At 37.4% G+C, this 27767-nt stretch overlaps 1 protein-coding gene across 2 annotated transcripts in view; it reads right to left on the bottom strand.

Moving 5' to 3' along the window:
* LOC131061218 (uncharacterized) overlaps positions 1-27538 on the bottom strand; it is a 42882-nt gene extending 15344 nt beyond the window's left edge. Inside the window, exons 1-3 of one of the 2 annotated variants that reach the window (XM_057994754.2) lie at positions 27194-27538; positions 25936-26863; positions 19182-19408 (exon numbers count right to left, since the gene is read on the bottom strand). In XM_057994754.2, the coding sequence (XP_057850737.1) occupies positions 19182-19408; positions 25936-26159 (451 nt within the window). In that variant the 5' untranslated portion in view covers positions 26160-26863; positions 27194-27538. The remainder of the gene's footprint in view (positions 1-19181; positions 19409-25935; positions 26864-27193) is intronic. The other variant, XM_057994753.2, reaches the window with a different exon arrangement.
* Between the last annotated feature and the right edge of the window lie 229 nt (positions 27539-27767).

Genomic DNA, 27767 nt, shown 5'->3' with positions numbered 1-27767 from the left:
TACCCACGATCCTGATCTCATCCCTGATAGGAGAGGTCGTGAGGACTGAATTCTCCTTAGAACTGTCACTTTTAACCAGTTCATTGCCTCTATTTATCCCAAAATTAATTTGAGTCTCAATTCTTTTTCTAGTATCCAAGATTTGCTTGAATTTTTCAAGGATAATTTGTTGAGCATTCAAGAATTTGTGTTTAGGGAGATAGGTCTGGGGTTGAGTCTTAAGAGGCAAGGAGTCAAGACCATTGGAGGGAGTGAGGGGCTTCGGACGGGTTGCCCCTTTGACAACTTTATGGAGGGTATCCAGTTCCTCAATAATGGAAACCTTGAAGCCACAGTCAGAACTCTCTGGTGCAGGTTCAATAGGCAGAATAGTAGAGTGGCCAGAGGTCGTTTTAGGGTTAAGTTTTGATAGATGAATAAAGTCTGGAGTTTTATCCAGGCCCGAGGAGCCAACTGTTGCATTACCCTTTCCATTAGGGTTAGATTTAACCAAGGTATTACCCTTCAAACAGGGTTTAACAGACTTTCTTAGATCCTTCGAGGAGGAATAAAGTCTGGTGTTTTTTCCAAGCCCAAGGAGCCAATTGATGCATTACCCTTTCCATTAGGGTTAGACTTAACCAAGATATTACCCTTCGAAGAGGGTTTAAAAGACTGTTTATTAGATCTTAAGAGGGGGCATTGTTTCCTTATGGGCCCTTCTTTTCTACACAGAAAACAAGCATTCATGCCTCCCAAAAATTCAATAGGGCACAAAATTGTCTCCTTTTAAAGTTCAACCTTCAATTCTTTCGATAGATCCATCCCAAGTTTAATAGACAACAACAATCTTGCGAACATATGTGGCACAAGGGATGGGGTAGCATCCATCCTCAGCACATTGGCAACAAATTCAAGAGTTTTAGGAACCCATTTCTATAGGAATGAGGGTATATTCCGTATCGTGACCCATCTAGGGCACGATAACGCTAAAATTTCTTCATTGATGGCCTCTAGTGTCCAACCAACGGACCAGAATTCCTTTTTAACAACTTCCTTTTGATTCTTTGCATCTTTGAAAAAAAGAGACCTTGCTGAATCATTCTGCAAAACGAGTACTGCAACCCTAATTTTTTTTATCCAAACATTTTGTAACCAATTATTCATATATTTGTGAGAAGGGAGTTTGCTAGAGTCAAGGATAGCAAGAAAAATCGCAACATCTCTTAGCCTATCCTTCTCTCCATTCAACGCTATGGTCATTCCAAAGTTTGGTTTAATGACGAAAGTAGTGTTAGGAAAAAGTTTACCTCTTGTTCCTCCAATACCAGGGCACCCCTCGTCAAAAGCTGCTCGACACGTCACGAATCTTGCACCTTTCGGTGTGCCCTGAAGTTCCACCACCACTTCTTTGAAGGTTTTTCCTATGTATTTGTTCCTATCTTCCACATATGTCAAATCATATAGATATAACTTTGTAGTGGAATAAGTTAGAACCGGTAGTTGGTTGTGTTGTTTTAATAACAATCATTAAATAATCACTAGTTGATGGTCTCTAAAATTGGTTTTGGTTGGTTAACATCGATGGTTTCTAAATTGGTTTGGAGGTTAGTTTGTTAAACAAAACAATTACAAACCAATTCCTAACTTAAGGATAGTTCTTTACAAGTTCGAATTCGACATATGCAGATTGATTGAACTGAATATTTTATTGTGAAATCTGGTGATAGTGAGAGAGAAGAGGATGTATAAGAGAACAATGTTCTTTGAATTTGCTGGGCAAAATTATGATAATAGTTATTGATGCTGTGATGATAAATAAAAGATCATAACTAGAACACTGAAGTTTACAAGACAGCATAAATTGGAGTTGAATACAAACTCACTTTTAGATCGCTGGTCTCAGGTGATGAAATTCATATTTTTGTTTAAGTTCTTTTTCTGAACATTTTTTATTCCAGAATCCGAATTTCTTCAGATTGAGTCAAAGGGAATATTCATAGAGTTCTGAGAAAGATTCACAAGTTAATTAATGACTGTGTAAATGGTTTTCTGAGGGTTATTATCAGATCTTACACCTATTCTCAGTCTTATACAGATTACAGAGGCACAGGGTGTTTTATACAGATTGCAGAGATACAGGGACATGTAGCATTGGGTGTTATTTTTTTGGTCAATCCAGTTTGCTTCAGTTTTTGCATCAGATAATTGTTTCAAGTCATCAAAGTTTATAAATCCGATTTCAAACTTGTTGTATAACTGAAATATTTCTGAAAATTGTTTCTTAAGATTGAGTTAATACTCAAGTTCTTTTATTGTAAAACTGAAATATTGGTGCTTCTATAAGGTTCTTGGTTGGAGTTGTTTCTTGAGTTGGTGCTCAAGCAGTGTAAGGTTGGAGTGTTGGTGCTCTCATGAGGTTTCTGTTTGGTTGGTGCCCAAAAGATTGTAATCATTTCAACTGTGAGGCTAGATTAAGACAGTAGATCCTAGTGGCATTTCTCACTGTGGTTTTCCCACATTGAGTTTCCACATAAAATCTTGTGCCTTGTGGTTTTGCTGTTGTTCCTTTTCTAGTCTCAGTTGCTTCATGTTTTACATCTTTCAATTTCAGCCTCCCTCTCAGTAGCACTATTGAGTTCTACAGGTCTATAATGTCAAATACAAGGCTGATGGTACTGTGGATAAGTACAAGGCTCGTCTCGTTCCCAAAGGCTTTCCTCAGCATGAAGGAAATGATTATGAGGGGACCTTTTCTCCGACAGCAAAGATGAGTACCATTAGATTAGTCCTAGCCATGGCAGCTCAATGTGGTTGGAAGGTCCATCAAATGGGCGTCAAGAGTGCCTTCCTGAATAGTGAGTTACAGGAAGAGGTCTACATGATGCAACCTCCTAGATTCAAGGTTGCCGACAAAGAACACCAAGTGCTCAAACTGGTGAAAGCACTATATGGCCTAAAACCTCCTCAGGTATGGTACATGAAAATTGATAAGTACATCACAGATCAAGGTTTCCAAAGGAGTCCTTCTGACTCAAATCTATATGTCAAGAGTCAAGACTACTTGCAGTTATATCATCCTTTTGGTTATATATGTTGATGATCTAATCATCACTGGCAGTTTGGCATCTTTGATTCAAGGAATCAAGCAGAATTTATGCCAGTGTTTTGACATGACCTGTAATGTCCCCATTCTAGTCAGGGACTTGGGATTAAGGAGTTAGCTTATTTTTGGACCCTTGTAGGCTAACAGAGTATGGATAAAGGGGTCAGTAATGCAGTATCTTGAGGAGTGGTCTGTCTATTTGTTCTAGTTCAGTGTTGAGTTCAGTTCTAGTCTTCGTTTCATCAGTTTCTGACACTTTATGAGGATTTCCTACTTTTTAGGGAAAATTTGCTAAAAATAGACATGGTCCTATTTTCATTGGCATGGTGAACTGTGACCCTAGCTTCTGACAGATTCAATTTCTGAGCAATAATGAGCGAGATATGAATTTTGTAGTGGTTCCACAGGCAATTAATATTTTAATGAAATATTAATATAAAATCATAAAGTGCATCACTTAAATTTATTTAAGTGAAGATTTATTATCTCCTAAGCTAGGTGTGGCTTTTAGGGTTAAGTTGGGAACCCTAAAAGCAAGTTCTTATTTTTAAATCCCTAATTGCCAAAAATCGCACCTTTTGGGTATTTAGGCAGCCAAGATGGAAATTAAACCTCATTTCTTGATATTGAGCATTTGACATTTTCTTCTAAGCACTTGGCTATGGCGGCTAGGGTTTGGACCTGTTTTGGAGAGCCTGCATTCTTCAGAATTCAGTAGCTTTGAAATTGTGAAAAATCAATCGAATTGTTGCAGCATGGTTGGCTTCATTCAGAAGTCAAATAGAATTGAATTGGGGCAGATTTGGCTTCTTACAAGGCAGATTTGTTGTAGGGTTTTCCTATTTACTGTTTTGTTGTTGATTCTTCTGTGGTTTGGAGGGTTCTTTTCCCAAACACACAGCTTGCTCATTAATTGGCACCATCTTCCACTGTTTGGGTGTCTTAGTATTTAAATAAGAGCAGATCTGAATTGTTCCAGAATAAAAATCAGAACTTTGTAAATTGCTGATTTATTCTTTCTTTTCGATAAATTGGCTAAGGACCTACGGGTATGCTTCTAAATTCTCCAATTCATTGTTTTAGTTGATTAAATTCATATATTATTCAATATGTGTTGCAAATTAAAGAAACCCTCTTCTGCAACTTCTGTCTATTTCTGAAAGACCATCTTAATAATAAAAAAAATACAAGAAGATCTACAAATTACAGAAGGTTGAAGAGTTGAATTAGCGAGGGTTCATCACAGTGGTATCAGAGCTTTGATCATGCCTTCCTGGAGGGTTAGAATTTTTTTTTTATGCATCAACAACAGACTGGACCTCACAGGTATTACACACGCAGGAGACCTGATTTACAAGGTGATCCTAATCAAACTGAAGGAATCCCCTTGGAAATTATGGGGGACAGGAATGATGATGAGCCACGCAGAGAGGCTGTGAACAATGAGGACCAAGATGCCGGAGTTATTATGAGGGGTTTAGTAACAGGGCAACGACAAGTGGCAAATGTGTTGCAGCAGTTGACTAAAGCCATACAGCAGATCACTGTGCCAAGGGGGCATAATCAGAACCAAGAGGAAAATGGTAGTGTTGCTGGTCGCCCAAGGGCAAGAGTGACTCCCACACATACCTACGATAGGCCTACACGCCCAACCTTTGTTAGAAATGAACCTAAAGAAGAGGATGTGGCTGAGGAGGAAGATGAGGTGGCCTTTACAGTTAACGTAACCACACTTCATGATGAATGGGATGCATTACCGCCGAGAGTTAAGGAACATCTTAACTTTGATAGGTTTATAAGTCCAAAGAGGGAACACAACAAGAAGTGGAATTGGAATGATAAGAAACCTTGGAACAAAACTAATGATCTCAAATATGCAATCAACAAGCTCATACTTTCTACTTTTGATGGAAGTGGTAGTGTTATAGCCAGAGCTTGGATTAGCAAGTTGGATACCTTCCTGAATCTACGTCCTATGTCAAAAGAAGATGCTATTAAGTTTGCAGCTTTGCATTTGGATGGGGTAGCCCATGATTGGTGGCACCATGGGATGGTGACTTTGCATCATGACCTTATTACTACATACCAAGAATTCACTGACAGATTGGTTGAGCGTGTTGATAAAAGAGATCCAGAGTTGTATTTCAGGGATTTACCTCAGCTGAAACAAATGGGCAGCTTGGAATCTTATATTAGTGAATTTCAGAAGCTTTCAGTTATGGTAACTAACATTTCAGACAGAAGGCTGGTCATTCTTTTTGTTGAAGGTCTTTATGAGCCTATGAAAGGTTGGATTAAAGCTTTTGATCCCCCTACCTTGCAAGAAGCCATGAGGAAGGCACGCAGCATGGAACTTACCGCTCCTCGTAGTAAGTTCACTCCTAACAACTCAAAACCATCCTCATCATTTAATGACAGCAAGTTTGATTAAAAGAAATCAGAAAATGCGGACCAAGGGAAGAAGTTTACAGTGCCTTTGGATAGGGAAACACTCAATGATTTGCGTAGAAGGAGGCTATGTTTTCATTGTAAGGGTCCTTATGATCAAAACCATGACTGTCCCCTCAAGCCTAAGGGTCAAAATAGGAATATGGAGTGGTTTTATGAGGGAGAAAACATGACTGATAACACGGACCAGCAAGCTGATCAAAATGACTCCAAGACTGAAAATTCAAAAAAGGAGGTTGAAAATGAAGGAGAATTCGATCTATGGGAAGCTCATATGTCTAGCATGCAAGGAAAAGGTTCTTTTAGGTTGTGTGGACTCTTGGCTGGTCAAAGAGTCATTTCTCTACTTGATACAAGTGCAACTCATAATTTCATAGATGCACGGTTGGTGGAGAAGCGTGGGATTCAAACTCAAGAGTTTGAAGGCATAAGGGTGAAAGTTGTTGATGGTAATGTGCTGACTTGTGATAGAATGATTTCAGACTTACCCATGAAACTCAATAATTATGAATTCAAAGCTGATTTTTGTGGTTAACATGGGAAATACGGATGTGGTTCTTGGCATGACGTGGCTTCATGCCATAGGTGAATTTACACTCAACCTCAGAGATATGGAGATGAAATTCAAGGTTGATGGGACTAATCATGTTCTTAAAGCTATCAAAGCCAGCAACTTGAAATTAATCACTCTTAGAAGAATGGAGAGACTTGTCAAGCATGAAATGGTGGATTGGGCAGCAGAGTGTAAACTCATGCCTACTTATGAGGAGCAGCATAAAACACCTTATCATTCAGATATTCGAGAGCTTAGAGTTAAGCATACAAAGGTGTTTAGTGACATACCTCCTGGTAGGCCTCCTGATAGAGGCATAGAACACACTATTGAGCTTGAAGAGGGCAAGTAAATCTCCTTTCACTTCATCAGTTGTTTTGGTGAAGAAGAAAGATGGTACACTCAGAATGTGCATTGATTACCGTATGCTGAATAAAAAGACTATAAAGAATAGGTATCCCATTCCTCGCATTGATGAGTTGTTAGATGAGCTTCATGGAGCTTGTTACTTCTCCAAGATTGATTTAAGAACAGGTTATCATCAAATCAGTATCAACGAGCAGGGTATTGAGAAGACTGCATTTAGATGTCATTGTGGACACTATGAGTTTTTGGTTATGCCTTTTGAGTTGACCAATGCACCAGCTACCTTTCAGTCCACTATGAACAAGGTCTTCCAATCTCAGTTGAGGAGATTTGTTCTAGTTTTCTTTGATGACATTTTGATTTACAGTAGAACTTGGGAGGAGCACTTGGTTCACTTGGATACTGTTTTGGGCATACTTGACAGGGAGTCCTTCTACGCCAAAGAGTCCAAGTGTCCATTGGGAATGGCAGAACTCTTGTATTTGGGTCACATAATCAGCAAAGAGGGAGTTCGCATGGATCCTGATAAGGTTCGTGCCATTGTTGATTGGCCTACCCCTGAGACCCTGACTCAACTCAAGGGATTTGTTGGTTTATGTGCCTTCTACCATTGGTTTGTTAGTGGTTTTTCACGGCATGCTGCACCACTCACTGATTTGACCAAGAAGGGCACATTTGTTTGGACACCTCTCGCACAGGAGTGTTTTGAGAAGTTCAAGCAATTGATGACTACATGTCCAGTTCTTGCTTTACCCGATTTCACCAAACCTTTTGAGCTTCATTGTGACGCATGTGGAGAGCGTATTGGTGCAGTAATTATGCAAGATCATCATCCTATAGCTTATGAGAGCAGGAAGCTTCAAGGTCCGGAGAGGAGCTATAATATTTATGATAAGGAAATGTTGGCCATCATGCATGCAATGGCCAAGTTTGGGCAATATTTAGTTGGCAGCAAGTTTTGTGTCAAAACTGATCATAATAGTTTGAAGCATTTTCTTGGACAGCCGGATCTAAATGAGCGTCAACAGAAGTGGGTCAGCAAGTTGCAATCTTATGATTTTGACATCTCCTATGTCAAAGGGACTCAAAACGTTGTTGTTGATGCTTTATCTCGCCGCCCCCAATTGAGCTCCATGGCAGCGGTGTACGAAGATTGGAAACACTTGATTATAGCAGAGTATGCCAAGAATCTATGAGCATCTAGTATTATTGATGGAACAGTACAAGACATCAAGTACTCTCTTGTGGATGACCTCATCATTTACAAAGAGAGGATATTTTTAGTTCCAGGTTAAGAGGTGAAATGCATAGTATTGAGGACTTTCCATGAATCACCTATGGCTGGACATCCAAAGTACTTTAAGACCTATAGGCAGGTACGAGAGAGATTCTCTTGGATGGGTCTCAAGTCTGATGTTCTTCAGTACGTTAGAGAGTGTTCTGTTGGGGCAGATTTGGCTTCTTACAAGGCAGATTAGTTGTAGGGTTTTCCTATTTACTGTTTTGTTGTTGATTCTTCTGTGGTTTGGAGGGTTCTTTTCCCAAACACACAGCTTGCTCATTAATTGGCACCATCTTCCACTGTTTGGGTGTCTTAGTATTTAAATAAGAGCAGATCTGAATTGTTCCAGAATAAAAATCAGAACTTTGTAAATTGCTGATTTATTCTTTCTTTTCAATAAATTGGCTAATGACCTACGGGTATGCTTCTAAATTCTCCAATTCATTGTTTTAGTTGATTAAATTCATATATTATTCAATATGTGTTGCAAATTAAAGAAGCCCTCTTCTGCAACTTCTGTCTATTTCTGAAAGACAATCTTAATAATAAAAAAATTACAAGAAGATCTACAAATTACAGCAGGTTGAAGAGTTGAACCAGCAAGGGTTCATCACATGACCGACCTTGGCCTTTTGCTCTACTGCCTAGGTGTTGAGGTTTGGCAACAGTCTCATGGCATCTTCATCTCTCAGTCTAAATATGTCAGGGATCTAATAGACAAGTTTTGAATCCAGGACTGCAAACCTGCATGTACACCTATGGAGAAAGGCCTAAAGTTGTTAGCCAAATCTGATTCTCCAATTGAGAATGAATCAGATTTCAGGCAACAAGTGGGTAGTTTAACATATCTCACTGCCACTGGACCTGATCTGAGCTATGCAGTGAGTTACATGTCCCACTTCATCACAGCTTCTACATCAAATCATTAAGCTCTATTGATGACAAAAAGTTCACATCCAGGTATGTCTTTAGTTTGGGCACAGGTGTTGTCACTTGGACCAATAAGAAGCAGTAGGTTGTAGCTATTTCCTTGACAGAAGCTAAATATCGAGGATCAATCAAAGCAGCTTGTGAGGCGGTTTGGCTTCAAAGGATGCTTTCAAACATCCAGATGTCTCAAGCAAGTCCTACACCCCTCTTCTGGGACAAACAAGGGGTGCTCAAACTCACCAAAAATCCAGTCTTCCATGAGCGAACCAAGCATGTTGAGCTTGATTGTCACTTCATTCGCAAGCTGGTTGATGATGGATCTGTGGATTTGCAGTATGTTCCTTCTAAGGATCAGACTGCAGATATCCTCACCAAGTCTTTGCATCCGGATAAGTTTGTTAAGTTCAGAGGGCAACTTGGTGTAGTAGACAGATTGACCATTAAGGGAGGGTGTTAGAATAATATCTTAGTTATTTATTATTTAATGGTCAATTTTTTATTTTATTGTAAATATTAAATGTTTCTAATTTTTCTCCTCCTATTGATTGTTTCTAATGCTTGATGATTGTTTGATCATTCATTTAATTCATTCAGTATTTTACCCCATTCCACGGGGACGCGTCCCCCCCCTTTTTGGGCGCGTCCCCCCGTCAGGGACGTCTCGGGGAGGGGGGGATGGGGACGCGACGTCCCCCGCCGTCCCGCCACCGCCACCCAGTCGCCGCCGGGACGTGGAGACGTCTCCCCGTCTCCGCGTCTCCCAGGGAGACGTGGAGACGTCTCCCGCGTCCCTACGCCTAAACAAACAAAAAAAGCAATTTTTTAAAAAACATTTGCCTTTTGGGGGGATTAAGGGGTAACCCTAATTGGACGTGGGCCCCACCCAACCCCCCAAAACAACACAAAAGCATGTTTTTTTTAGATTTAACTCTCATTTTGGTAATCTGATTTTTTTTTCCAGCAAGCTAAAGAGGAGGAAAAACTTGAAGAAGACTGATTGAAGGGGTGAGAAAAGCTGATTGCAAGTGTGATAGGAGCTAGAAGAAGGAAGAAGAAGAGGAAGAAGAAGATTCTTCTACATTTTGGAGAGATTTTTCAAGCACAAGGTAGGGTTTTTCAACTTTTTCTTGTTTTTTTTTTTTTTTTTTTTGAATATTTTCTGATTTTCATTGTTCTATGTCATTTTTGGATTTTTTTTCCCTATTCATCTCAAGACTCAAATGAGATTTGATGTTGAATCTTGAGGGCAAAATGATTCATCATCATTTTGCCCTCAAGATTCAACATCAAATCTCATTTTGAAATGAATAGGAAAAAAAATTTAAAAATTTAAAAATATATTGTTAAACTAGGCTGATTTTATTTTCATTTTGTGAAATGCAGTGTCAATTTCACAATGAGCTCCCAAGGCATGAGTGAAGATGACATAGAAATCCATTCTCATAGTGAGAATGATTCAGAATATGAACCTGAAAATGAGGGGGGTGACCATGGGGCTGATCCTGGAGCCCAATCTAGCTCTATGGCAAGTGCACCAGCTAGTACAGGTTGCCCTTCAGAGTTGTTGGCACCATATGCTAGGGGTCATTTTGATCCTAAGTCTCCTCTAAAACAGTTTGCTTCACGAATATCAGTACAAGGCACTGCATCACATTCAAGTGGGGGAACAAGGAAGTGGAAGTGCAATATTTGTGACACAGAATGGTTCGGTAGCATTAGTAGGGTGAATGCACACTTTCTGTTTTGGAGAGGAAAAGGCGTGAAACATTGTAAGTTTTTGGAGGAAGCCAAAAATTTACAGTACAGAATTGAGTTTAACAGGATTTGGGGGGTTCCAGATGACACAAATATTTCAATGCCTACTACTTTGTCTGCTAGGGCAGCACTTCATACTTCTCATGCTTCGCAGACGGGAGGAATGATGTTTGGATCTCCATCCACTTCCACTTCTACTGCCGCCAAGGCTGGGAAACGTAAGTTGCAGACAACACAGAGCAACCCCATTACTGATATGTTTAATGTGCAGCTGAGAGATGAGATAGATGAATCCATTGGCAATTTTTTCTTTGCCAATGGCATTCCATTTCATGTTACACGGTCTCCTTATTATAGGAAGATGATGGATATGGTGGCCAAGGGAGGACCATCTTATGTGCCACCAGGGGAGACGAAAATGAGGACCTCGATCTTGGATAAAAGCTATTCCAAGATCAATATTTTGATGGAGAAGATGAAGGCATGTTGGGTGGCATCGAGGAGTAGCATAGTTATGGATGGGTGGACGAACATTAGCCATCGTCCACTCATCAACGTCATGGTCACATGTGCAGAGGGCCCATACTTCCTTAGAGCAGTTGATTGTACAGTGCATCGTAAAGATGTTGTTTTCCAGTTTCAGGTCCTCAGGGAGGCTATTGAGGAGGTTGGGCCACAAAATGTGGTCCAAGTAGTGACAGATGCAGCCCATGTGTGTAGAGCAGCAGGGAGACTCGTTGAGGCAGCCTATAGACACATTTGGTGGACCCCATGTTGTGTGCATGCCATGAACAATGCACTCAAGGACATGGGGAAGATAGACTGGATTAGAAGAGTGGTCACCGATGCGAGAGATGTGCAGATGTTTATCTGCAACCACCACACTTCACATGCACTCTTCAGGACCTTCGCGAAGAAGGAGTTCTTGAAACCAGTTGAGACTAGATATGCATCCTATTTCATTCTCTTGGAGAGAATGATTGAGTTGCAAGAGGCATTGCAACTCATGGTTATGACTAATGAGTGGAATAGGTGGGCTGAGGCCAAGAAAGAGCAAGGGAGAAGGGTGAAGGAGATAGTGAAGAGTGATGTGTTTTGGATTGATACGAAATACATTGTCTCTATCATTACTCCAGTATTCCAGGTGATCAGATATGGGGATGGGGATGCACCTAACCTTGGAGAGGTGTATAATAGACTCTATGCTTGACCAAATGAGGGCTGTTGTGTGAGTGAAGGACCCCTCTTTAGCATTCTACAATGAGCAAATCCAGCCTATCATTCAACGTAGATGGGACAAGTTGAACACTCCTTTGCATATGGCTGCCTTTGCCTTGAATCCTAAGTGGTACAAGGCTAGACCGAGTAGATTGACACCGATTCAGGATGATGAGGTGAAGGCGGGTTTCTTTAAGTGCATAGAGAAGATGTTTGATTCCAGAGATGCCAGCACAATGCGCACTGAGTGGGGAAGATTTGCCACTCTTAGAGGTTATTCAGATGCGGCAAAGATGGATATAGACAACATGGCACAGGAGGACCCACTTTTATGGTGGAATTGTCATGGCCCGAAATCTTTGACCACCACTCTAGCCATCCGTCTGCTATCCCAGATTTCCAGTTCTTCAGCTGCTGAGAGGAACTGGTCTACATATAGCTTCATCCACTCTCTTAAGAGGAACAGACTTACCTCTAAGAGAGCAGAGAAGCTTGTGGCTGTACACAGTGCTTTGCGTCTCATTGACCGCAAGACACTTATGTACAAGGAGAGTCCAGCGGCACGATGGGATGTAGAGCCAGAGGAGCCTTCACAGATTGATGAGGATGATCCTACCACTTCAGATGCAGGGCTAGTTGGTGTGAGCTTGAGGGACCTTGATCCTCAAGAGTCCAGCAGTTCCAGTGAGGAGGAGTTCGCAGATGATTAGAGGCCTCCATTAGCTACAGTTTGAGTTTTCACTTTTCAGTTTTGTCATTTTGTATTGTAATGATATTGCTACACGTATTTGTATATGGCTACTCATTGTAATGATGAATCATGTAATCATCTTTATTATTATAGACTTTGCAATGGCATCAGATATTCGTATTTTCGTTTTCCTTTTTCGATATTCATATGATAGAAATGAGAAATCTCCAATTTGACAATTTCATTTGTCAAATTTTATTTACTTTTAGCAATTAGTTACGTATCACTAATCTAAGTAATCTTGGTATTTCCTATAGTTTCATTTGAAATCTAATTCTTATACTGATATACTGTTATACATCTTTTCAAAACTAGTTTTTCAAGTACTATATGTATATGTATAAGTATATGAGCACCACCACCCCGCCACCCCCCCGCCGCCGTCCCCAAATTTAGACCCTTGGTCCCCCCGTCCCGAAGACGCGTCCCGTCCCCCCGTCCCTGACGCCCGTGGAACACTGGTATTTTACCAATTACTTGCATAATAAGATGCACGTCTAGAAGAACATGTAATGTCCCCTTTTGGGGATATATCTGATTTTTGCCCAAAAATAACAATTTTAACTATACAATTAATTTACAAATAGTATTCTATAATAAAATTACATAATTGCAATGCAATTCAATTTAAAGAAATTGTTAGTAATTAACATCAACCATTAATATCAAGGATTTATGCTCATATACAAATAATCCCTATTGAAAACAAAATATCCTAAATTCGTATGTATCCATTTCATAGCTTATTTCCAACAGCCAACCATTTTAGGAATCTGATGCAAAAGAATGATGGCTGGGAAACTGTCCTCCTCAACCAAGCCCAAGGGCACAGAATGAGCCTTCAAGTCATTTGGCTCCTTGGCCCACAAGAATGGCAGGACCTCCCGTCCATCCATCTTGGGGTTGGCATACTTGATGAGGGAATCGGTACTGCTGCATCTCCCTACCAAACATTTCTATTGATCCCAGATATGATTGCTGATGGAAATCAAATAAATAATCACTATCTTATATTTCTTGATGGATTGGCAAGTTGATTAAATAAATATATTTAAAGCTTTCTAACACATTTATAAACAAATTAATAGTAAATACAATCATATTGCATACCGATTACTTTCCTAAAGATAATGGTTGCTGTACTTTCTCTAAATAATACTCAGAATCAGATTTGATCATTTAGTGCCTTCTTGAAATGAAGCTTCCTTCCTTTTATACCTTCCATTGTGGTAAGGGTCATAACACTTATTCTTGAAAAGAGACACCTGTTTGCAATCATTGTCCTTTCTTTTCAGTCACTGTTGTTCAAGGGTCACTGCTTAGTAGTGATTAACCGTCACTTAAAGATGAAAGATAAATAATATCATTCACTAAAAACAAATCGCCGACCAGGATGATTTATTATTCTCTCTTCATAGGGACTTTCCTTAACATTTATAATAGGTATAAGGTGGCAATCCATTATATAATTTTATTTATTATTCTTTTACAATGGGGGGTGTGACAGAACCAATGAATGTGATTTAGAAGACTTAAAGGTACCCATTTGAATTAACTTGTCATGTTCTCTAATCAGTCCTGTAGTGAACCAATCAAAGGAAGGCATAGTGAAATAAAATCTTAAAGCATATCAAGTAGAATAGAAAGTAGAAAAAAGACTAAATAATCATGACCCAGTTTTGGAAGTTGATTCATGATTAATTATGAATCATCTTTCTTTATAGATCTCTAATTGTAGCCTTAGGAACTTGAGTTGTGAAATGGAGTCTCGAATGTTCTCATAATTGCTTGCACTAAGAATAATTAGGTTATTTTCTCATTGATGATACTCAATCAGATTTATTCTCCAAAACAATTATTCTAATTTATTCCATTTCTAATTAGATGTATCTAAACTTTCAATATGAAAGAGACGAATGGGAGATAAGACTACGCATATAAATCCATATTTTTCATCAAATTTGTTAAATCGCTTAACTCTATAAATTTGTCAAATATTTTGTTTTTGTTGCCAAAGTTACTCCAACAACCTTTTGGCCTGCAATAATAGTCAGTTTATTTTTCCATGTAAATAATTATAAGGTGCGAGTATAAAGATATGTATTTGATTCATCCAAGTGAAGACAAAAACACAAAGAAACAACAAAAAGAAAAGCTTCTAAAACAACCAACAACCCAGTCAAACCCCCCACCTCACCAAAAAAATGAAAAAAAATCTCACTTTAAAAAAATAGTGCAATCTCAAAAAAACTACTTATAGGCATGCAATGAATTTGATCTCAAATATTACAGTTTGTAAATCAGAACAAGAAATTGAAAATACATTGCTTAAGTGAATCAACTGCACCAATATTAAGTACATTAAAAATCACAATTTCAAAAAGGATCCTTTGTGTGCAAGAATAGAGCTCTACAAATTCCCAAAATAAGAACGACTCAACAAGTATGATAAAATTCCAATTTCCAAATTCCAAAAATGTGATACTTACCAAAAATGAAAATTATCGTCGAGTTACAATCAAAAAATTGCCAAAGTCAAAACCATATACACTTAACATCAATCAAAGTCCATAAAAGTGAGAATAGGCCTTCTCAAGCTCAAGTATAGATCAAAGTGCAAATCCCTAGAGGTAGGATGTGCCTCAAGAAAGTGACGACATAAAAAAGGATGTACAAGTTGTTAATTGGTTGTAGAAGTGGCAAAGAACATTCAACTGACCAACTATTTTGTCAGTTGCTGACAAAATATTCTGTCAAGTTGAGTAATGGCAATATAGCAATGATCGTGGAGTGGCAACAAAGCACAAGTAGCACAATAGTCATGCATGAGTAGGTGGCATAGAAGCAAAGTTTGTGTGTAACTCATTTTTTTCTATTTAATTATGTGCAATTCATAGAAGCAGAAGTAGAGAAAATAAAAAATAGCAAATTCTAGAAAAAATGTTCAATTTGAACGATGTGACAAATGATCCTTAGGCTTTAGGCACTCCATAGAGAATGGGAGACCCATTTTCCCCAACATGCTTCCAAAAGGAAGTCACCACTTCAGGTATGGACCAGCCTTAGGTTAACCCAAAACCCAACCCAAGCACCATGGATTCCCTATGGATCCAGTAGACCACACCTAGGCAAACCCATCGAGTTCCTATGTCAAAATCAAAAATATTGGTAAATCCTCATCCAAACATAAATTGCCTACCAAGTGGACATGATTTTGAAAACAAAGAAACCACAATTATTTTTCTGCACCTAAGAAAAATGCATACTGATTCAACTTACAATGTGAAGTTTATATTAATGAAATAAATGTGGATGAATGAACCACTTTAGTTACATCATGGAAATCTAGATCATCAATAGTGATAAACACAAAAGTACCATGGATGGTACAAGTGAGACATTGGAGCATCAAATAGATAAAGAATATGGAACACTGAGAGATGCACATCCTCACACACAAAAAAACCCTTTTATCCAAGTGAAAGCTACAAAACACTCCGTAACCAATCCTATCATAATTTGTCAATGAGTGAATCTTCAAAATTACCCTTGTTGACTCGTGCATTAGCAACGTTTATAAAAAAATGAAGTAAAAAAAAAAATCAAGCTACTAATTATATCTGAAAGTTTATACTTTATATTAATGAAATAAAACAAATAATAAATAATTTGATCTTTATTATACTTCACAAATAAAAATCATAGTATGTGTTAGCAATGTTTACATTAAATGATATATAATGGATGAATGTAATTATTGATTATACAGAAGTTTATACTTTATATAAATCAAATAAAAAATATATAAATAATGCTTTAAATTTATTATGTTTCACTATTTAAAATTATGTTACATATTATATTACAAATTCCAACATGGTGCTCATTCTTCTTCCTTGAGAATTAGCCTCTCCTCTCGTGGTTCGACTCAAAGCGCTAAAGCTGGCTTGTGCGACATTTTAACTAAGAGCTATTATCCAATGGCATATAGCATGCAAGAAGATCATGCTTGACTATAGGTTTCAAAACAAAGTTATCTTGTTAGCACTTTGCATATCACTCAACTTGGGTTGCCCCTTACTTGTTTCAAGCTCTTCCTACCCTCATATGTGAGCAAGGACTCCACTAAGGCATTGTCCACAAATATTTTGGGTTCCTCTTCGAAGATGTAACCTTCCCTACAATAACAACAAACTTCTCCAAGTCCACTTGAGTCCCCACCCCTATACACCTATGCCCTAACAATGATCTTTGGCCTCCCACAATGGCTTGCATGTGCATGGCAATATGTTTCTGTGTGTGTATGTATATGTATATATTATGTATATATATCTACAGCCTACCTGACAATACAAAGCCAAGAGAAAGAGAAAAAAAAAAAAAAGCTGTTGTATTGCAAACCTAAACTTCAAACTAGTACACAAACTGGCAACTAAAAATTTTTCAGATAATTGTATGAAATATCTACCCAAAAACAAATGACTTGAAGCTACTCATAAATAACCATGTTGCTTAAAGATATCATTAACCCTTGGATTTCCTCTCCAAATGAAATAGTTGTTAATGGTGTGGACACGTCTGGTGTATGAAACACTCCAACCATCCTCATATTGACATAAATTTTTATTTTGCTTCAAGAGGTAACCCAGGCAGGGCTGGGAGTGGTTTCATTGCCAAAAATTATGAAGACGGTGCCTAGCTTTGAGGGCTGCATATATTGGGATACATTCTAATAACACAGCTGAGGGTTTGGGTATCCAGAATGGATTTACCTTGGATCATGGCATTCTATGGGTTTGGGTTGAAAAGGACAATGACTTTGGTGCAACTCCTAAGTGAGGATCTCCCTAAAATTGCGACCATGACATCCTAATACCTTTCTACAAGAGAGGATCTCCCTAAAATTGCTACCATGATCTCCTAAGTGAGGATCTCCCTAAAATTGCTATCCAGACTGGATTTACCTTGGATCATGGCATTCAATGGGTTTGGGTTGAAAAGGACCATGACTTTGGTGCAACTCCTAAGTGAGGATCTCCCTAAAATTGCTACCATTGGCATCCTAATACCTGTCTACAAGAGATCAGGGACCTCCTGAATAGATTTGAAAAGTGATGGTTCCCATATACCTAGAGAAGAAACAAATGTTGCTGATTTTTACGCAAAAATAAGCGTTGCTGATAATTTGAATTATATCAACCAGTCAAGCAATGATCAGCTTCACAAATTAATAATTGAGGCTAAAAACACAGAAGGAGCTATAGATGAAGATTGGGATGAAGATGTTCCTGGTGGCCTTCATTTATGACCTCTTTTTGGTTTGTCATTTCTTGGTCTTTTCTACGAGTTCTTGGTCCGGACCTTTTTGGTTATATTTGCCTAGGAATTGTGGTAGTATGTTTGCTGACCTGTGGAATAAGCGGCGGATCTGGGTTCAGCTATGGATATCCTGCTCCATGGCTGCTTAGAAAGCCTCAAGATTTTGTAACCACCTTTGATTTACTTGATTTATAAAATCTTTTGTTTTTACCAATAAAAGGACTTACTAGCATGCAATGAACATATCTCAATTATTATTTTCATACAGTATAATCAATAAATGCACTGAAATCATATTTATAGAAAATATAAGGAGATGAGGATGACAACTTACTTTCCAAAATCGAGAGATTATTCCATGGAATAAGACCATAAATTGACATCTCACTATCCAAAAAAATAAGTTTAACTACACCTACTAAAATAAATTGCCTAAATAAGCATAACCAAAGGTGTAATGAATGTATAACTACACCAACAGGGACAATGAATTCCTAAAAGATAAAGGTCCACCTATGTTCAGAATAAAATTTGAAAATTCTCCACAACCAAAACATACATGGTCTCTTAGAAGCGTCAAATCTTGCAGATGTCTGCACCATTAAACAGTTTGGCTGAAACTCTTAGTAATGTCAACAGTCATGCAGCTAGATTGACTTACACATATTTTAACCAAACAAAGAAAAGTCACATTAAAATTCCGTAAGAGCACCAAATTAAATGGCTATTGCAAAATAGCTAAAACAAGTAAATGGTCTTTTAACTGAACAGAGAAACCAGAGCAGAAGTTTGGAAAAATAAATTCTCCAATTTCATTTACAGATGCCTACCTCTCAGCCATGCATGTTAATGTTAATCCTCTTACCTCCACGAAGTGTATCTCTAACAAAACCAAGTAATGCATCTAAAAAAAAAATCTAGTTTTATGACACTTCATGAGTAAAAGGTTGCATGAGAAAAAGCCATGGCTATTCCCGTGATAAAAATGCATCTAAGAAATTTGCATATTAGCAGAGCTTGAAAAAATCTTGTAGTCAACTTCATTTAACATGCTATCAATTGAATAGAAAAGCTTTCAGCAACTTCAAATAATTAAGACCAAATTCAACATATTCTGAATCAATATCCTTAATCATTGCCTTCTTTCTAGTTTGATTGTGCAATTGCAAACAATGTTTCTGTTGACAGAAATAGCGAAATAAAGATAATGCAAGAAAAAAAAACTTTTTGTTACTCGAGTTTGTTTTTATTTGTTATATTAAGTTAAATAAGCACTATCACAACTAGAAATTATGAATCTTATGAATTCTAAGCCATAGAGGTCTCACATGCTGATGGCTAATGTTTATTTGAAAAGTTAAGATCTATGCTGATGGTGGTCAAAAATTTCATCAAAAAGCAAGGACTTGTATCTGGAAAAATCTTACAAAAATCAAGGTAACAAAATAAGAATGTCTATGAAGACTGTACTCACTTGCACGAGAACTTCGGATTGGTATGTCTCTCAATTCACGCCTTATACATAACCATTCACCAAGCAGAGCCATAAGTGCAAGACCAATGCCATTGCTAACCCACCAAGTAATAGAAGATGGCCAACCTCCATATAGAAGGCACAAAAAAAGATGGATAATATACAATGTGGCAGAAAAATCCAGGCACTTTTTAGCCCTCTCTACCAACAGAAACATGTAGCCAGCTCTGTTGAAACAGGCAAGAGGAAAATCTTAGCAGATGATGGGTGGTCTTGTATAATACATGTTTTCCATTACATTTTCACTGCTTAGAAAAACGAACACAAAGCATGTTCAATCAAAATACAAAAGTTAAAAATATAAACTTTAATATTTTTTGTATGAATGCATTGGAACATAATAAAATATGAATCTGAATCACGAGCACGCAACTATCAATTTAACTTAAGAACATAAATCAAAACAAATTGTTTTTGCCATTTATCTCTTTTATTTGCAACCACAATGATTAAATGTTTCTTCAGTCCTGTTATGTAATTGGTAACTAACATAACTTGTAATGAAAAGGACTGAAGCGTGTCAATGTGACAATTACAAATGAGACCTGAGGTATTCCAAACAGAACATGACGCAGTGCATATTTGTTGCTTATTTAACAAGCTCCTTGCTATGTTTTAGGTACAGTGTTCAAATTACTAACAAATTTTTTAACAAAATAAGTAATTTTCAGGGCAAGAAAATGTGGAATGATAACACAATTTCAAGCCTAGACCATTTTGAAGCATATTCAAATAAAATACTCATATAGCGCATCCAACATCCATTCCAACATGCAAACATATGGATGGATGTGCTTGCTGGCAACTTTTCTATCAGTATTTGTACAAGCCAGAAGTCTTTAATTTTCCACTGAAAAGATAAATAGCCAAGCTCATTCTACTAATGTAAACTGATAAAAATTCTCAACCAGCAGTGGGTGGATAAAAAATATTCTAAGCATCACAATTAATCCAAGATGAAGCACATCTAAAATTTGTTGGGGCGAACTAAATAGATAAAAACCAAAGTTTTAATTTTCATAGTATTTGAAACTAATGTCTAATACTGACAATTTGCCTTTAAGCATGTAGGAAAACAATTAAGTGCCACTTCAGTCAAAGCAAATAAGTGCCTTCAAAAATTATTACACTAAAAATGATAATCCAAAAAAGAAGCCATGTTTTAGCAGATCAATTTTTTGAGCGTCTCAGGGCCACTAAGAAATACTTAGAAGGGGGGGGAATTGTTAAATTTTCAAAACATGGTAAGCAGATTCTGCCCTGCAAAATTTACCCTCACTGCAAAGTAGCTTAAAATGAAAAACTCCAATCAAAAGAAGATCTGAATACACTAATTTACAAACACATACTGATAAAAATATGAACAGAAAACACTCAGTGATCTGAACTCAAAAAACCCTATTGTCAAAAAAACTAAAGAAAAAAAGCGCCTTGTTACAAAATAAAGACAGCAGCTTGTTGACAAAATTAGAACCCAACAAATATGAAAGTGTTGTCATGCTAAAAGATTATAGAACTATGCCCAGCTGAAAAAAGGAAAAAAAAACTGAGTGCTCCATCAAAATTGGTTAGTGTGCCTTATTGTAAGAGAACAACTGCAAAGCAACAGTTACAAAAAACCAACACTCATCTTTGTGAGTGAGGTATTCTCTATCAAGCCCAATACCTCAAAATACCCTTTTGATATGAGCTTTGTCAAAAATATTAGCAACCTACAAATCTCAGGGAACATATTCAAGAACCACTACTCCCTTCTGAACTCTCTAGGGAAATGATACCAAATTTAAATATACTTGTATTAATATAATATTGTAATATTAGTTTATAATGGTCAATTAAGTCGTTAGGATAGACTTTAGGAAAATTCTTTTATATTTTTGTTCTTTTTTTTTTAAGTTCTTATCCTCTCCTTTGTAGTTGTTGCTCTTATCCTTTATGTATAAATCATTTGTAATTCTTATTTAAGGAGTCTTTTGCTCCTTAATGAATATCTTAGTAATCATTCTATGCATAGTTTGCAAACTCTTCGAGTACTCACCAAGTTGCCAAGTACTCTCATTTTTTTTGCTCCATGATTTTTTAGAAGTTTTTACGAACCCCTGGTCTCCACTCCCAAACTTGCACTAGTCAATGGGATCTCGTCATATAAGAAATTTGATTACAGTGAGGGGGTTTGGGGGTGGAGACCAGAATCAAGAACTTAGACAACTAAAATTATCACTATTAAATGCCATTTGATAAAGATAGAATATTAAATAATTTACCATCAATTGGCATTCAATATTTATCTTTATCACTACCATTTTGACATTTGGCATTGATCAATGATGTAGTATCATACTATCAAATGTATTTAGTTTTACAATTCTGCATTCCTTTAAATCAAAGCAAATCATTGTTTGCTCCAATTCAATACAAACTAATGTAATCCAGAGATGGGAACCAACAAAACATGGTAGAACATCTCAATAGAAGTCCCACAAAGAAAAAATTGTCACCATATTGGTATCAGCCAGTTCTATAACAAACTAAGCAAGCCTCTCAAAACATATCAAATGGCATGAAAAAAGATCTGCAGATTGATCTTGACATTAAAGAATGTGAATTAATCATCACAGCATAAAAGTTCCTCATTGTTTAGCAATAAGATCCTTTTTTCTGTCTCACATTTTTGTTTTCCTGTACAACCATTTTTTTCTTAAGAATGTTTGAATTATATATAACTTCAAAAAACCTCCAAATTTATGTTACTGCATCCACCTGTAGACCAGCCATATCCTGATCCAATTCGAACCAGATCTGTGATACTGTTTGATCCACCTGCAAATATGGTCAACATGTGGGATAATGGGCAAGATCCAACAGAACCCAGGCAAATCAATCCATTTTCTGCCTTTTTTTCTATGTTACAGGGTATGCCCTTAAGGCCTCCTGCACCCGTACCAGGTACATCTGGGTACAGGTTTGCCCGGGGTATGTACCAGGTGTACCCAAAGGTGCTCAGCGCCAAAAATTAACAAAAAAAGACATTTTTTGACTCTCATTTTTTGCATCCAAAAACCCTAAAAGCCTCATTTCGCCCAATACAAAGATCATTTTGATCCCTCTTTTCTCATTTTCTTTAAAAAAAATTCAGGGGCTATGCCCCCGCTGAACCCCCACTTGTGGCCCACATGGGAACAAACCCCTACACCCCCTCTATCATTGGGTTTTTCTCACATCTAACACCTTGTGCAGCTTATCATTGCTGCCCCTCAAACCCATTAGGGTCTCCACTCCCAAACTTACACTAGTTATAGGGATCTCTTGTCATATAAGAAATTTGATTACAATGAGGGGTTTGGGGGTGGAGACCAGTATCAAGAACTTAGACAACTAAAATTAACACTATTAAATGATTTACTATCAATTAGCATTTAATATTTATCTTTATCACTACCATTTTGGCATTTGGCATTGATCAATTATGAAGTGTCATACTATTAAAAGTATTTAGTTTTACAATTATGTATTCCTTTAAAATTTGTAGATATATATATGTATACACACACACACACGTAACTAAATGTACCATATCCAAAGGCAAAAAAAATTGCCCGTACCGGCAATTTAGCTTTTTTATTTTTATTTTTCCACCTTGATGTTGCATCTTAAAAATTATGAAAATCTATATAGTTTTGAAGGTCTTTGTTTGGGCTTGGTGGTGGGGGCTTTACCCCTCATCCCCACCCTATATCGCAACAAGGAGCATGCAGGGGGCATGGCCTATTGACCCTGCTGGAGACACTACCCCCAAACCCCCATTAAATTGTGGGTTATGGAGCCAATGCAAACTGACTTGGATGCTTCCACTTTCCAACATGTTACACTTGAATTCGAAAAGTGAGCTTCAGTGCAAGTGGCAGTGATACTGCTTTTAGTTATTCAAATATTCCTATATCATCTAATGTCAATGATGATGCTAGTGTCGATTATAGAAAATCGTTATGATGCTGTAAATTGATTGTTGAACAATTTAACTCAATATTATTTAAATCCTGTATTCTAAATGACACATCAAATCAAGGGAAAAAATGCTGCTTTTCCATTCCACACAGCCCAAAATAATTCTTATTTTTGCATTCGAAAACCAAAAAAGTCTGAGAGCAGCAGCCCCTTGCAAGATCAAGAGGCACCCTTTGTGTGTTCCTTGTTGCAATATATAGCAGGGTCAAGGAGCAGAGCACCTGCCATAAAGCCTAAATTAAGGCCTCCAAAACCCTACTTGGACATTCATGGCACATACCATTTCCATAATTTTATCACTTTACTAAGCTCCAAACCCTTCAAAAAAATGCAGGTGTCAAGGCCATAAAGCAGTAATTAGGCCCTAACTAAATGGAAATAAAATGGTTATTCACTGATGAATGAATGCCCTCAAGCACACCCTGATTGGTCCAATGTTCATTTATTTCAGCAAAACCCAAATCTGCAATCTAAAAATGAGGTTTTGACACTTAATTTAAAAAAAAGGATTTTATAGCTGAATTCAAAAATGAAAAACCAGATGCAAAAAACAAAATTTGTTTGTGATTAGACCTGGGAATTGTGCCAGCAATTAGAGGAAAAATTAGCCATCTGATTCAGATTGTATTGCCAACTAGGCTGAGCAGTGATTTACCTTTAATAAATTGCAATTTATGGAAAATGAGGCACCTTACAGCAACTCGGATTTGTGTTGCAAATGGTTATATGGATGTCTGCAGAACATTGATAGCCAACATCTTTATAGATACGTAACTCTTAATAATAATAAAATGAGGAAAATATAAAGCATGCAGCCAAAATTTAAAATCAAACTTTGATTATATATTTATGTCAAAACCTGATGGATACATGATACAGTCCAGCAAAAATTATAATAACAGAGGTATTGTAACCGTGAATATAAGATATGTCTCGGCATGTATCAGATCCATATTGCAATGCATCTGTGCTAGCTATAGCCCAAAAGTTCCCCATGGTTTGGACACAAGAGCCTTTTTCCAGCCTCAAATTCCTGCTGTCCTGTACAACCATATTTCCTAGGCAGGGTTGAAAATTTAATCACTCTTTGAAAACAACTCCAGATGTCGTAAGAACTTTTTGGAATGCCAATATCAATCAATTTTTACATTCCAAAGCCTCGTTAATAATTTGCGTAGAAATATTATTTTTCAGTCTCATTTCCTGTACAACAATCTTACCTGTAGCATTCTATTTTTCATGTGTTTCAACGATAGGCTCTGGTTTAGACTTTATCAGGTTAATTCAATGATCTTGTGGCTAGCTTATGTTCATTCCTAGCTGGTTTGTTCAACAGCTCTTTCTCTGCTAGTTTTGTTAGTTTTCTGAAGTTCAGTAATTCTATATCTTTTAGTCCATCCATAGGAGATGAAACCCCATGTAAATGAAGGAGGAGAGAAGCTCGGTTTCATGCAGAAATATCAATCCTAGTATCTAAGAAACAGGATGCTTGACAAGCTTAAGAAGTAATCATTTTGAAATAATCTCTCCAAATAGAGAGAGAAATGTAAACTGGAGGACAATCTCCCCCTGATCAAGGTTCCTCTAGAAATAGTGCAGCCCCCACTGCTTCCAAAGGTAGATATGGTGATAGAAGGCAAATCTAAGACTAGTTATCCTCCCCACACTGCCAAAAACTGGAGACAGAAATTTACAGAGAACTGCAGAAATGTATCAGGTGAAAGGAACCAAATCTGTCAGGCATTTGCATGAAGGACCCCTCAATAATAAGATCAAAAAATGATGAAGAACATCCCTGACTCTTGCCAGACAAGGTCACACAATAACATGCATTGTATGGCCCAATCCCTTGCCACAGACAGACTGAAAGAAGAATGCAGGTTTTCTGTAAAATCCCAACATTCTTTAATATTTGCCTGGACTAATGAAGGGGTAAAACCCACTCTAGTTTAACAAGTCCATAAAAGGACCTCTATAGGGATTTACAATATGCACACAACAAATGCTTTTCTTATCAAAGGCATTGCAGGCTGCAGTCAGGCTTATGGATCACAATAACAGGTCATTTCTATTTTGCTTGATGGGTCACAAAACTTAGTGACAATTCTATTTGCTTGATGGATCACAAATCTTAGTGATAATTATATTTGCTTGATTGGTCACAAATCTTCGTGATAATTAAATTTGCTTGAAGGTGGCCTATACAACTCATCACACCTAAACCATATCTGAAAGTGCATATAAAAGATTTGTAATCCATCAAGCAAATAGACTTGTCACGAAGATAATACGCCTTCATGCATCTTTGTGCCAATCATCTTAGGTAGGGTTTTGGAATGGTCCTATACTTCTTACTTTGGAGTGGAAGAAAATATATATATATATATCTATATATATATATATGATATACATAGCAAGCTTGTCCAGGACGTCAAGGGATTTCTAAGTTTTTTAAAATGATTCAAATTTCGTATGTGGGGCATAAAATCTGCAACAATTGTGGCAGATACATATATGCTACTTATCCTCTTCTCAGAATCCCACACAAATTCTATTTTTTAAGTAACTAGCAACTATCTCTCTACAATATTCCCGACTAGATAAAAAATTGAACTGCAAAATGTTTCTTTCTATATTTTACAAAATCAGAAAAAAATAATAAATAAAAAGCTTTCTAAATAAAACTCACCCTGCAAGAGCATTGAGAAAGAAAGCACCCAATATGCACCATCCAGTGACTGTCGAGACTGACAGTGCTGTGAAATCGAAGAAATAGAAAAGTGTCAATCTTGGAACCCTTGATCCCACAAGAATCCACATAAAGAGCCCAAGACTGAGATAATAGAGGCATTGTAGACAGACAATCTGAGAGACTATCAGCCATGGATCCCAAACCACCGTTCCATAGAACATCCTGTTTAATCTTTTACGAGCTGAATCACGAATATATATCCTGAGACCTTTAGAGCCACCCAAAGGCTTGTGGCCCTTCCTTTCCTTTCTGAAATTCAATTTTTGATCCTGTTGAGACTTGATCTTATCCAGCGAATATTTTGAACAGAATAGTACAGAATAGCTTGCGCACAAAATCTAGCAACCTGCTCAAAATGTCAGACAACTGTGGCACTAGCCTTGCACATTTTTTTCCAAAGAGCTTGCCATGTAGTCTGGTGCTTTCTGTGCTTGCATCAACAAATCTCTGCTCTAATATTCGTCCCTTCTGTGCGAAGACTCGTGATTGAGTAACTTGAACCAGCTTTTCAGCATCACAAATGGCCTAAATCCACTTTTTCGACAACTGCATGGAAAAAATTTAACCCTTAGTCTGGTAAACCGTAAATGATTAGCCCTTTCTGACGTGAAAACGTAGAATTTCGGGAAAAGCTTGACATTTCTAGGCCTGTCCCAGCAAGTGTTTGAAATTCAATGGTTTCAATGTCAAATACTAAATAGTTCGGTTTGTTTTCTTCCAATGACTGACATCCACCCTCTTTCACGAAAACCGCTTCATATCCTTCAAAAATTCAAGTAAACAAATCCTACGTATGCAAGCCTTAACTCGATAATGCAGCTTCTCAACTAATGTTTGAGACCTAACCTTACCTGCCCTGAAATGCCTGCAGAATTTCGATTGAGAGGATCAATCTTTAAATTTTCAGTTTTTTTTCCCAATTCGCCTATTGTTAGCCTTGAAGATGCGAAATTTAAAGAATTTGAAACGAAGAAAAAACAAATGCGATTTTCCTCCTAGATAAACCAAATTCTACAGCAATGTACAGAAAATTCCACCTAAAACCCTACACTGTATTTCGAACAAGCCCTAATTTTCAGCACAAGTTCCCATAATGAACGGACTTCTTATTTAGACTGACTCCTCCCCTAATCCTCTAAATTAATCGATATCCTGCAGTTAAGAGTTCAAAATTTCTCAGATATACAATACTTACAGTGAATATTTGTGAATTTCGAATTTGAAATTTCATAGACCAAAGCTGGAAAGATTTGTAAAGTGAATGACCGTTACGGGACCATGTTTCTCCTCAAAACCTCGTTCTGATTTTTCCAGCATAGATGACTTAAAATTCGAGCAGATTTGCACCTGCATCAGCCGTCTGATCTATGAGGTTCTTCCCTCGTCACGGACTATCTTTGAATATGCAGATCGGGAGAAGCTACGATACTGGCGTTTTCTTCAGGCGTCTATATTTCGCATTTTAATGAAGGAAAATCAAAGTATCGTCTAAGCACCATCTTAACAGATTCGGGTTTTAACGGATGAATCGCGTGGTCACATGCCCATAGAACCGCAAAATGCGTATTTATATAATATTTATGATGTAAGGCACTTTTTCCCCTCAATCGTCTAAAATCAGGGCCATGGAACGCTGGTCTCTTGGATTGTATTGTTTCCCACAATCTTCTTCTTTCTAAGATTTGTTGAGAAGGTTTTTTTTTAAATTATTCAATAATATAAATTTAACAATGAAGCTATCTAAAAATTAACACTTGTATCGAAAGGAG

This window comes from Cryptomeria japonica, chromosome 7, assembly GCF_030272615.1.
Source record: "Cryptomeria japonica chromosome 7, Sugi_1.0, whole genome shotgun sequence".
NCBI classification, from domain to species: domain Eukaryota; kingdom Viridiplantae; phylum Streptophyta; class Pinopsida; order Cupressales; family Cupressaceae; genus Cryptomeria; species Cryptomeria japonica.
This window is presented reverse-complemented; position numbering and strand designations above follow the sequence as displayed.